The 12443-nt window shown below is 37.1% G+C and overlaps 1 protein-coding gene across 11 annotated transcripts in view; it reads left to right on the top strand.

The window, feature by feature from the left end:
* Nucleotides 1–12443, top strand: part of GUCY1A1 (guanylate cyclase 1 soluble subunit alpha 1) — a 70149-nt gene that overhangs the window by 49482 nt on the left and 8224 nt on the right. For 10 of the 11 annotated variants that reach the window (XM_032248601.1, XM_032248599.1, XM_032248600.1 and 7 more), the window contains 2 exons: nt 609–752; nt 5815–5969. In XM_032248601.1, coding sequence (XP_032104492.1) covers nt 609–752; nt 5815–5969 — 299 coding nt within the window. The remainder of the gene's footprint in view (nt 1–608; nt 753–5814; nt 5970–12443) is intronic. The other variant, XM_032248602.1, reaches the window with a different exon arrangement.

Raw genomic sequence — 12443 nt, 5'->3', positions numbered from 1 at the left:
TCAAACACCACCATTGTTTTTACCTGCTGGTTCAACATCTTGATTTCTACAATTGTGATTAGTATCCATTAGACATGTAATTGCTATGAGAACCCAAAGGTTCCTTTTCTCTTTACTCTTATGACTATTAATATATTGGTTTTACATTGTACAATTTTACTACATTCACAGGACATTTATTGGGTAGCGACTTGAGGCAAAATACTGTTTTATGATGAGGAGGATATAAAATGAGCAAATGATCCCAACATCTTTAAGCAATTTATTATAATTCAAAAACACATTATTTGTTTCTACAAAAACCATCTTTCATGGTGAAAAAAAAGAAGGTGAAATGATACAATGAGTCAGTGGCAAATCTGGGAGTAGAAGCCAACTGTTACCGTGTTCACGGACTGTGCTGCCTCTCAGTGCAGTGAATGTAATGGGTCTAAATTGTGCACATTTTCTGAAAGAGAGCCATTTATAGGAGTATCTGACATTAACCCTGAACCTTCAGAGGGCCTGAGCAATGAGATTTCTGCTATATGACTTAATTTCTTCTATATGATGTAGCTGTGATTCTTCCTGAGTATTTATTTATGGTATGGAAAATACATTGTGTCTAGGTGGAGACCATTGGCGATGCCTATTGTGTAGCTGGGGGATTACACAAAGAGAGTGATACTCATGCTGTTCAGATAGCACTGATGGCCTTGAAGATGATGGAACTCTCTGACGAAGTTATGTCTCCCCATGGAGAACCTATCAAGGTAAGGCAGATGATACATTGTCACAAAAGCAAACACATATTAGTTGATTATCAAACACATGGTGTATCCGTTGGGGTTTAGTTGAGAGAGAAAGCAAAATCTATAAAGAGAGCACAATCTTCTCTAACTTGTTTACATTGGAAGAAATTTATTATAGGGTATTAAATGGCCTACAGAATCATTGAGAGGACAGAAGAAACCATCTTTAAGTAGGTTTCTCCTGTCCTCTATAAGCTTTCAAAAAATGCCTCCCATAGTATGGGAATTTCCTATCGTCAAAATAAAATGGCTCCTAAAAGCACACTTCACAACTGCCTTTTCAAAAATCTGAAAGCTGATTCCAGAACTATCCCACCAAACTACAGTCAGGAAACTGCCATGTTGCGAAAGCTGCTGCCTCTCCAAAACTGCACCTACTGCAATAATCAGCAAGGTGGCCACCCTGCATCATGACTGTTACAAAATGAATGATGGGAAAATGGACTCTCAACTAAGCATGCCGTAGAAAACACAAAGGCTTCCACAGCTTGAGTTGTAGTGGAGATCGTGCCTGCCAAATCCCATGCAACTGTGCATCTGATTTACTAAGCCTAACTGCATTTAGAAGCTGCAAGTTCATTTGGAAAATGTACTTTTAGTTTTCCAATCCCTGGAGGAGAAGATATTACATTTGAATGGATGTTGACTGCTAATCCACCAATATTTTCCAAGGCACATGACATTTCAGAACTTCTAGATGAGCCAGATTCCAGAATAATATCTTACCACACTTGAGGAAATAAAGTTAACATAGTGGGCATTGGTTTAATAGATAGAACCTAAGCAGATTACCTTTACTTGTCTCATTTACAGTGAATCTGCCCCTTAATCTTTATAAGAGAGTCCTCAGTTGACTACCTTCAGAGATAAGTCTTTGAAGTATTGTGAAACCTTGTCTGGTATGCTATAAAACATATAGCAAAGAAAGAAGATATTTAAAAACAAAACTATATCTACAAGTTTATCCTTAACAATCTTTAACCTTAATAGAAGCTATATGTTTAAGGCTTCATAACGATTTTCTAAGTCTATTGTCATCCCATTTACATGTTGTTGTGCAACATACTTTTCTAAATTTAGTGGTACAAAATCATAAACTTTTATTATGCATGGATCCTGTGTATCAAAAATTTGGATAAGGCATAGCAGGAATACCTCGTCTGTGCTGTTCGGTCTATGGGACCTCAGCTGAGAATATGCAAATGGTTGAGGCTGCCTAAAATAGTTGGGATTGCAAGGATTGGAGTTGGAAGATTCATTCGAAGACTGCTGCTTCACTTACATGTCTGATTCCTTGGTGGGGATGGCTGAAAGGTGGAGGTCAGCTGGGATTGTTAGGGTTGCATATGGTACACTAATATGTATTTCTTATGAGGTGGTTCAAGTCCCACTGAACAAGACTGGTGGAAGCTGCATGACCTAGTCTTGGAAGACACACAGTGACACTCCACCGTATTCTATCGGTCAGGGCAATCATCAGTCTTTCCAGAAGAGAGCGGGTTTAGAGCCCATCAATCAATAGAAGGAGTATAAAGTAACTTGCAGCTATGTTTTAAAAACATCATAACACCTGATTTTTTGAGATTTAGTTTCTATAATTACATATTTTAGAGGAAGACTATGTATTTCTTTCTCTTTCTAAGGTGTTTGAGGGGGGCTTGTAGCATCAAAGTAAATATTAAATATATTTAGACTATTAATATTTTCAGTGATTTCCTCATAAATGCATTTTATAATTAAGATGTATATGTCTGGAATGGGAGAATTTATGGGATTTTTGTTATTTGTAGAAATGTATTTTTAGATTTTTCTAAGTTGGAAGAGTTATTTATAGCTAGTTTCAAAGATAGTTACCTGGGTAACGATAGGTTAGTTTTAAAGACCTATAAAGTGAGTCATTAATCATACCTTTTTATGCATACTAACGTGCAGTACTGGGAAATATCTGACAGCCTTAAGAGGTACCTGTGAAACATCACAGAGGCAGTGTGGAGAGTATTTTTAGTAGGGAAACTTTAACGTGTATCAGAAAGTAGCATACTGTGACTTAAACATCGTCTCATTTAATCCTTACAGTAACACTTTAAAGAGGAATCTATAATTCAGCAGTGGGCAAGAGCAGTCAAGTCTCCTATGTGTCAGGATTTGGAGTCATGTCCACGTGGCTTCAAAGCCCAGGCATTTCCTGCTTCTTACCCTGCTACCTCCTGGTACAGAATTGAAGTGAAAGAATAGAACATATTTTCTTTTTTTTGTTTTTCAAACTCTGTACTTTCCTCTAGCATGTCACATGTGCTAATCATTCATCTATTCACTAATTCCTATTGATTTCCTCACTAGCATCCATCCAGTCAGTCTTAGAAAGCAGCAGGTGGGTTGGGGACAGAGACCAGTGGGCTGAGGATAACAGTGAAAGTCAGTAGGTGACAAGTGAACATGGAAGCAAACTTCTAGTACCCCTCCGTTCCTCTTCCCAGAAGCCTATATGTGAAATGGGCTATGCCACAAGTGGTTCCAAGGAGAAGATGCCCTTAGCAGGTTTCTACTTAAACTTTTTCCGGGAGCCAGAATTCTGCCTTTGCCTTTCGTTATTTCACATGGTAGTCTGTTACCAGTGAAAAGAGATATGCTCAGGCCACGATGTCTGTCTTCAACACATTGTGTTTTAAATCTTGCTGATGAGTTTGAAAAGCTCTGTAAGAAAATTCTGGGGTTGAGAGTGAAATTCAGAGCTGGAGAAGGGGAAGAGGGCAGCACGGGGTGGAAGGACTAAAAGGGACGCTTGTCTTACCTGCATGGCTTCGGTTTTTATGAGCAGAACGTATTCATATTTTAATTATGAAATAAGATTAAAATGCTATGGTAATTCTAACATATAATAAACTAGAATAACTAAATATAGGCAGAAAACCTGGTTTAACCAGAAGAGTGCTCACAGAGAGCAAAAATTCCTCAATTGAAATATGTTAAAGTCATGGCTGATATTTAAGGGCAGAAGAGAGTCTTTATCTAACTGTCTGTCTATCTATCTATCTATCTATCTATCTATCTAATCTATCACTCGTTATATGTGTAAAATCATATTCTCCTAAAGGATACAAAGCCAGATATATAATAGATATCTAAGTTTTGCTTGTTAAATAAAACCTTGGTGAAGAAAGTTATTTAAAAATAATCAAACCCTGCATTTTATAGGTGAAAACATGAGCAGAGGGAAGTAAAGAGACTTAAGGAAGCCAGACTACCAGTTACCGGTAGAGTTTGTTAGAATGCAAAGTTTCTGATTCACAGGCTAGTGATTTTGTTTGAAAAGTTTGTAGAATTCATATGACATCTTAAATGTAAATGAGTCTGGAAAGTTTCTAGCAGATATCTGAAATTAGTTACTAAAAGTAGGCAGAACTGAAGTCTTCTGATTTCCAAATTATACCTAAGTTACTGAGTTCTTGGTCTTCGTTCAAAATGCATATATCTAATACAACTTTTTAAAATGGTGGAATAAACATAGAGTTTGAAAACGAACATGATATTGTCATTATGATTTAACATAAACCCACTTTAGCTTGCTTTGTAGCAGCAGTAATTTAAGCATTTGTGAAACCTTTCAGATCATCAAGTAATCAGACCTTTTGAAAATTTCATTGTTAAATATCCTGCTTTGGCTAGGCAAGGTGACTTATATTTGTAATTCTATCACTTTGGAAGGTTGAGGCAGGAAGATCACTTGAGCCCAAGAGTTTGAGAATCCACAGGGCAACATAGCCAAGACCCTGTCTCTACAAAAAAATTTAACACTTAACCACGTGTGGTGGTGTATGCCTGTAGTTCCAGCCACTCAGGAGGCTGAGATGGGAGGATCATTTGAGCCCAGGGGTTTGAAGTTACAGGGAACTATGACGGTGCCGCTGCGCCACAGCCTGAGTGACAGAGCAAGACTCTATCTCTAAAAACATAAGTAAAATAAGATAAAACATTCTGTCCCAGTGGCTCTCCAAATACTGGAGACTTCGAGAATTCCTAAAATTTTGCCACAACACATCCTAGGCTGCCTCTTTTATCAAGGCGTGTAACAAATCTGACTTTTTTTTTTATCAGTCTGGATTTTTAGTTTAATGTGTATAAACATTGTCATCTGGACTTAAGTAACTTCCACTTTCTGCTTCCTCTGTCATTTTCTGCTTAAATAGTACAATTTCATTTCCCCAGTTATGTCATTAGAATAGTGGAATAGTGTTCGGTATAAAGCGGTTTTGAGGTAAAATGTCTACAAAACGTGTTTAATGTCCTGAGACCTACCTCCATTTGCCTTTCTTTGTCAGGGTTTGGGGAAACGACTCTAGGAGTCCAGAAATTATGTCTGTCTCACTTGATGGAGAGGTGGCAGGTTTACATAAACAGCTCATAACCTCCTTGCTGTGTTGCCGTGGTACCTATCATCCCTGTGCATGGTAACTTGTTTCAGGTGTTGAAGACTGGCAAAATTAAGATAGTTTGTGTAATAAATCTAAATGGAAAAGAGTTAAGAGGTGTGACTATTGATTCTGTACTAGTAATTTTTTTTTTCTGAGACAGTCTCGCTCTGTTGCCAGGCTGGAGTGCAGTGGTGCAATCTTAGCTCATTGCCACCTCCGCTCCTGGGTTCAAGTGATCCTCCTGCCTCAGCCTCCCAAGTAACTGGAACTACAGGAGCGAGCCTCCACATACAGCTAATTTGTTGTATTTTTAGTAGAGACAGGGTTTCACCATGTTGTCCAGGATGGTCTCGATCTCTTGACTTTGTGATACACCCGCCTCAGCCTCCCAAAGTGCTGGGATTACAGGCATGAGCCACTGAGCCCAGCCTGCACTAGTAATTTTTAATTGCATATAAGGAGTAGAGGGAAGTTGGCTGGAGGTTTTGAGGAAAGGGGTGGTGTGCTGAGGGTGAATGGTAACATAATTTAGAAAGGGTATTCAAACATCACTGACAAGGAGGAAGTGTTTTACCAGTGACTGGGAACATCATGTTATTTTTTGCTTTCAGATGCGAATTGGACTGCATTCTGGATCAGTTTTTGCGGGCGTTGTTGGAGTTAAAATGCCTCGTTACTGTCTTTTTGGAAACAATGTCACTCTGGCTAACAAATTTGAGTCCTGCAGTGTACCACGAAAAATCAATGTCAGTCCAACAACTTACAGGTAGTAATTATGTTAAACACCTAAAATCTCTTGTTATTTATGTGCAATTGTCATTTTTCCCCATAACTTTTTTCTTCCTTAATCATAAAGAAAAAAGAAAAGTGATAAATTTTATCATCCTCACTTTAACTGTTTTTACACTACTTATTAGCCTCTTAAGAATGACTCACCTGAGGTGTTCGTGGCCCAACTATAATCCATGACAGATATTACATATTCTTCCATCACTCTTCTTTTAGAAGCATATATCCATACTCTCAGTATGTAGATAGGTGTTCTTACATCACCTAGTATACTGCAGTGAAATTCTGGCACTAACCACCCAGACTGAGCAGTCATAACCACAAGTTATAGGGCATAAAACCCAACAAGCCTGCCCTTAATTCAGATGCCAACCATCCTTCAGGATCTAAGTGTGCATTTAGACTGAATGAGCTACAAATTTGGGTGCTCCCATGAACCTCTCAAGTTAGATAATTAGTTAAAATGACTCACAGTACTTAGGGAATTGCTATACTTACTATTACGGTTTTTTAAAGGATACAAATGAGGACCAACCAAATGAGAAAACAGAGTGAGTAAGGTCTGGGAGGGTCCCAGATGCAGGACTTTCATGGAATCAGAACTTAACTCCCTCTGATCACATCAATGGGTTCACAAAGCAGGAAGCTCCACCTCACTGAGCTTTGAGTTGGTGTATAGAATCTTATTGCTTTCATTATGTAGGCGTGATTGGTTGAATCACTGGCCATGGGATCGAACTCAGTCACCAGCACCACTCTCCTCCCCAGAGGTTAGGCTAGCACAAAACCCCAACCTTCTAATCACAAGACTGATTTTTCTGGTTCCCTGCCTCCATTCTGAGTCATCTCATTAGTATAAGCTCAAATATGATCCAAGGGCCTCATGGAAAACAGATACTCCTATAACTCAAAAAAATTCCAAGAGTTTTAGAAGCTCCCTCCCTGCAATCGAGGACAAAAGCCAGTCAAGCTCCCTATCATCAAGTGTTTTTCAAAGATTGCAGTTTTGTGAATTGGCAGCAAGTGTTAACACAGAGGAGCCATGTGTCATCTCTCATCAGAAGAATCTCCTTTTTCACTGTCTCCTTGACAACATGTAGTGTACACCCTGAGTCTATAAAATCTGTCACTTTGGCATCACTTATCCACTTTTAACCAGACAATAAACCAATCCGTGGTAAGTAGAAATACATCTATCATATACATTTTGTCTCATTATAGGAAACTTTAAAGTAACAAAAAAGGTTTTCAGATCTATGGAGTAGCTAAATTATACCAAGCAAGTTAACTTTTCTATTATCAGAAATAACTCTTTAATAAAATATCATCTTCTTGTCTTCTCCCTTCTTCTTCTTTTTTTTGAGACCAAATCTCATTCTGTGACCCAGGTTGGAGTGTGCAGTGGTGCAGTCTTGGTTCACTGTGAACTCTGCCTCCGAGGTTCAAGTGATTCTCCTGCCTCAGCCTCCCAAGTAGCTGGGATTACAGGCACCCACATCCATGTCTGGCTAATTTTTGTTTTTTTAGTAGGTACTGGGTTTTGCTGTGTTGGCCAGGCCAGTCTTGAACTCCTCACCTCAAGTGATCCACCTTGGCCTCCCAAAGTGCTGGGATTACAGGTGTGAGCTAATGCACCCGGGCTTCTCCCTTCTTAAAGTACCAACATCCTTCCCTTTCCAGCCCAGACTCTCAGTTGATAATCTTGCCTCATATTTCACAGCTAGACTAGAAGTCAGATAAGAACTTTGCCATCTTCACACTGTAGGTTCCCTCAGCAGAGCTACCCCAGTACCCATCTCCTCCTTCTTTGTTCCCCTTACATTGGGCTAGCTCCCCTCCTGCCCCTGGTTGATCCAGTTTTACTCTGAGTGATATTTCCTCTCACCTTCTCAATAACTTTTCTGCAGAACTTAACTGCTTTCTCTCTATGATCAATTTCTCTCTGATGAAATGATATTCCCAACAGAACACAACCGTATGTATTAAAGCTCTTGAAAAAATAAAAACTTTCTTGTTTCTTGTTCTCCTGCTACAATTTTAAATTTCTGCTCCTTTTTAATAGCAAAACTGAAAGACGTTGTCTACATTCACTGTCTCTATTTTTTCCACCACTTATTTTCACTTCAACTACTCCAGTCAGTGTTTCCTCCACTGAAATGGTTCTTATCAGGGTCATCAGTGTGCCTTGCTAAAATCACTTGTCAATTTTCTCTCCTTATTGTCCTCAACATCTCAGTAGCATTTGAAATGGCTGAGAACTCCCTCATTTAAACATTTTCTTCCTTAAATTTTTGGCACCGCACTCACCTAGTTTTCTCACTACCCCGTGTCCGCACCTTCTCAGTGTCTTGTTGGCACTCCTTCCCTACCAAACCTGTGCTGCAGTGCCCAGAGCCTCTGCGTCTGAACTTTTATGACTGTACCCATTTTTAAAAAAATCTTTTGCCCATCCTATAATTCTCCATGGAGCTACAGATCATATATCTATCCTATTCCATATTTCCACTTGGATGACTAATTGACATATTAAAATTAACTGGACCAAATTAGAATGAGTGATTTCCCACGCAGACTGATGAAATCCACTTCCCACCCAGGCAAGCTTATCAATCACCTTAAAAGTGATATCACCATCCACCTAGTTACTCAGACCATCTACTTTACAGTGATCATTTCTTCTCCTATCTTTAACGAGCCACTCCTGAACTACCATAGGTAGAGCAACAACCTTCTCCCCACACACCCTCACATTATCTTGTCTTCTCAGTTCGCGCCTGCATCTGAAATTGTCTTATGTAGTATTTATGTGTTAATTTCCTGCCTCCCTTTGCAGAATGTTAGCTTCCTGTGGTACACATTCTATATCCCCAGCTCCTAGATCAGTGCCTGGAACACAGAAGTAAAGCTATTTCTGTGTTTACTGGTTGATTATTGACTCCTGGATATGAAAATAACTCAGTATAGACTGAGAACTAGAAAAGTCTCTGGGGTTCATTGTAATGGTAATTGGCCTATGGTCCTATCGGGTGTAATATAGGTAGGGATAAGAATCGATGCCCTGAAACAATATGATTCCACTCTCTCCGTAGGCATTAAGAGGAATCATCCTATTAAGCAGGAGTCAGTGGCTTGTCCTTCCACTGAGAGCTGAGCTTCCCCTTCAGTGTTCACTGATGCATTATGTGTGCATGTGCATATTGAAGAATCCTATCTTAAAACAAAACCTCTACATATAAAAAGTATATTTTCCTTTTTCTTTTACATTATTTTTAACAGTATAAAACTAACTTTTTCAAAAATCTTTAATTTCCTATCTCAAAGTCGGGTGGTCTTGAGTTATGTCAGGAGACACTGATATTAACTACTCATTTTTCTCCAAAATATAATTCAGGATCTCAGGTATTTCATCAGAGGACCTCGACATATTGACATATATTTCTGGCCACAAAAGAATGCTCATGTCTTAAATCTTCGATTCACTATACTGGGAATGTTACTAGAAATGCACGTGTAGGTTTTTATGCCATAGTGTTATTTTTTAAATAAACTTATTAGTGTAGTAACACATGTCCATTTTAGAAAATTTACAAAATTAGTAAGTTACTTAGTAAATAATAGGAAAAACTCATAATCTCACTACCCAGAGATAGTAACTGTTAACATTTCTTTTTTTCAGTTATGTCGATATGCACATACATGAACGATATTGAAATTTGAGTTTAATTTACATTAAACTTTATTCAGCTTATTCGCTAAAGTCAGTTCTACTTTTTATAGACAAATATGATATGGCTTTCTTCTCTTTTGTGTTGATTTCAATACTAATTTACTGTCCTTTTATGCTCATATATTTATGTCTTGCCTAAGGGAAAGCAGTAGTTAATACTGTTTTATTTAGGCAAATATAAATACTTAATGTGAAATACTTTTAACAACATTTTAAATTCCTTTCTTAGAGAGATACTTCACTTTTTTTTCCATATGTTAGGAAAACAATATAAATAATTTAAATTTCAATTAAACATCCATGCTTTGGGAAATTTAGTCAATAGTAGGGGGCATCATTTTAGTTTTACTCAAAGTATAGGACAAGAAATGGATGCTAAAGAAGGCGTGCAAATATCAAATGCAATTTTCTTTGGAGAGCTTTATTGGCAATACATTAAATTCTGGAATGATATTTCTTTAGTAATAAAATAATCTGTTTAATATTGAATGTAGCTCCCTTAATATATTTGTAAATACAGGTAAATTTAGAACACAGAATACATACATATACCAAAAAAAATGTTTATCTCCAAATTTCCACTTCCAAATTATAATCAGTGATTCAGAATGTGGCATTGTAATGACGTTTATACATTCCTGTCTTTTAAACATTGTAAGGAGTTTTACTCTAATTTTAGGGGATAATACTCTGCATTTTGTTGGCTTTTCTTGACTTGAGGAAAACAAATAGAAACTACATTAGATAGTGTTAAAGTTTCAGGTCATGGATTAAGGATAGAGGTTTATGTGGTGACCCAAGGATCATTAGAAACAAAAATGGCAAGTGGGGAGGATGCGTGGATGCTGGCCAGTGTGTGGGGTAAACAGGCCTAGGACCTCTTGTTTGTAGGACAAGTCTGAGCACATGGTGCTAGAGAAGCAAGAATTGAATTTTGTAAGAAGAAAGAACAGAGTGAATAAAGGAATATAAGAAAGATAACAGAGAATAGGAGAGTTGATGCAATAATTTGGGGAAAATGATGTCTGCTGAAGAAGATGTAGAGAAAAATGTCCACCCTATGAGGACATCTAGGCTGTTGCTGCCTTTTTTGGGTGTTACTATCATCAAGCTTTCATCTAAATGGTTTGTTTTTCTAAATGGTTTTTCTTAAATATTCTGATTTTTTTAAAGACAATATAATGAACATTTCTAACTCTATGACATTCTAATTATGTTTGTCTGTTAAGTTTCTTTAAAAAGCATAGAATTTGTATTCAGAAGACATGCCTTAGAGTCCTAAACACAGATACCAGATGTGTGATCCAGAGCAAGGCCCTTAATAAATTCAGATGATGCGCTTTAAAGCCACTTGTAAAGGCTGAATATTTTTATATAATACATTTAAATATGAGATTGTGATTGTAATGAACATATTTAGTAGGAAATGTTGGGTTGTCATAGGTAGAAAAAATAAGTTTATCAATCACCTATAGTTTTATACATTTCTATTTATTAGACTCATAGTTCTATACATTTTTATATTTAATTTTTAAACGTATAGAAAAATAACAAAGCAAACAAGATGACACTCATATAGCCAATACTAATATTTAAATATCAACATTTTCCCATATTCATTTCAGATTTCTGTTTTATAAAAAATAAAATGTAAAGTAAATAGATATTAATATAATATAATAAAATATAAAATATGACCTGGTGCCTGTCACACACTCTGACACAATGGATCCTATGTGCTTTATAGTTTATACGAGCTGAGAATATATGCTGTCTGCAGGCAATCTCCCAAATACAGATGCATGTTCAGCAGCTTCTCCACAACTCATCAATAAGATGTCATTTCTGCTTTCCAGGAAGGAAAATGGATAGAGAGAGGCAGGTATATCACTTTCATTTAGGTCCTTCCAGGTAGAAAAATAAAGCCAGAGGAAAACAGATTCCCAATCAACATGTCCATATCCTTTATATGACTTGCCTTGAATCCACTCAGTGTTATGTTTCTGAGATAGTTTCCTTGATAAAACATAAGTCTAGTTATAAATCTAGATCATTCATTTTAACTATTGCTAATGGAGTGGTTTACTGGTAAACCAGCTTTGGAGGATGAGATAGAGAATCCATGATTCGAGCATTTGTCAATTTCTGTGGTGTTACTATGTACACTCCGGCAGCTTTCAGGCTATGGAGGGCTTAACTGTCTTACAAAGTTTCTGAGTATTTAACAATTGGCTCTCACAAGCCATGTATGAACTAGATCCAGCATGTTACTATATTTGCATGTGATATAATATGTATTCCAGAGTATGAATAAGTCAGACTCCATCTTCTATCCATGGTTAATTAGAGTGTATCCAATTTTTCATTATTACAAATAGTGATTCAATAAATATCTTTATACTTATGTCTTTAGATAATATAACTAAAAATGGTATTCCCAGACCATAGGCCATATCCAGTTTCAGCCTTACTAACCATTAATTAGCTGTTCAAATTGATTTTACCAATCTACACTCTACCAACAGTGTATGAAGGGTGCTATTCCCCAAAGCCTGATATTGTCAAACTTACTGTTACCTGTATGATAGGCCTGGTGTGATTTCTAATTGATGCTTAGTCAGTTTTTAAAAATCAATTTACTTAATTTTCACAACTGTCCTAAGGAATACGTACTATTATTATCCCGATTTTAAAGGCTGGATAATGGACATCTTTTCTGCTAGA

This window comes from Sapajus apella, unplaced genomic scaffold, assembly GCF_009761245.1.
Source record: "Sapajus apella isolate SASKATOON/1434 unplaced genomic scaffold, GSC_monkey_1.0 scaffold67, whole genome shotgun sequence".
In the NCBI taxonomy this organism is placed as follows: Eukaryota; Metazoa; Chordata; class Mammalia; order Primates; family Cebidae; genus Sapajus; species Sapajus apella.
This window is presented reverse-complemented; position numbering and strand designations above follow the sequence as displayed.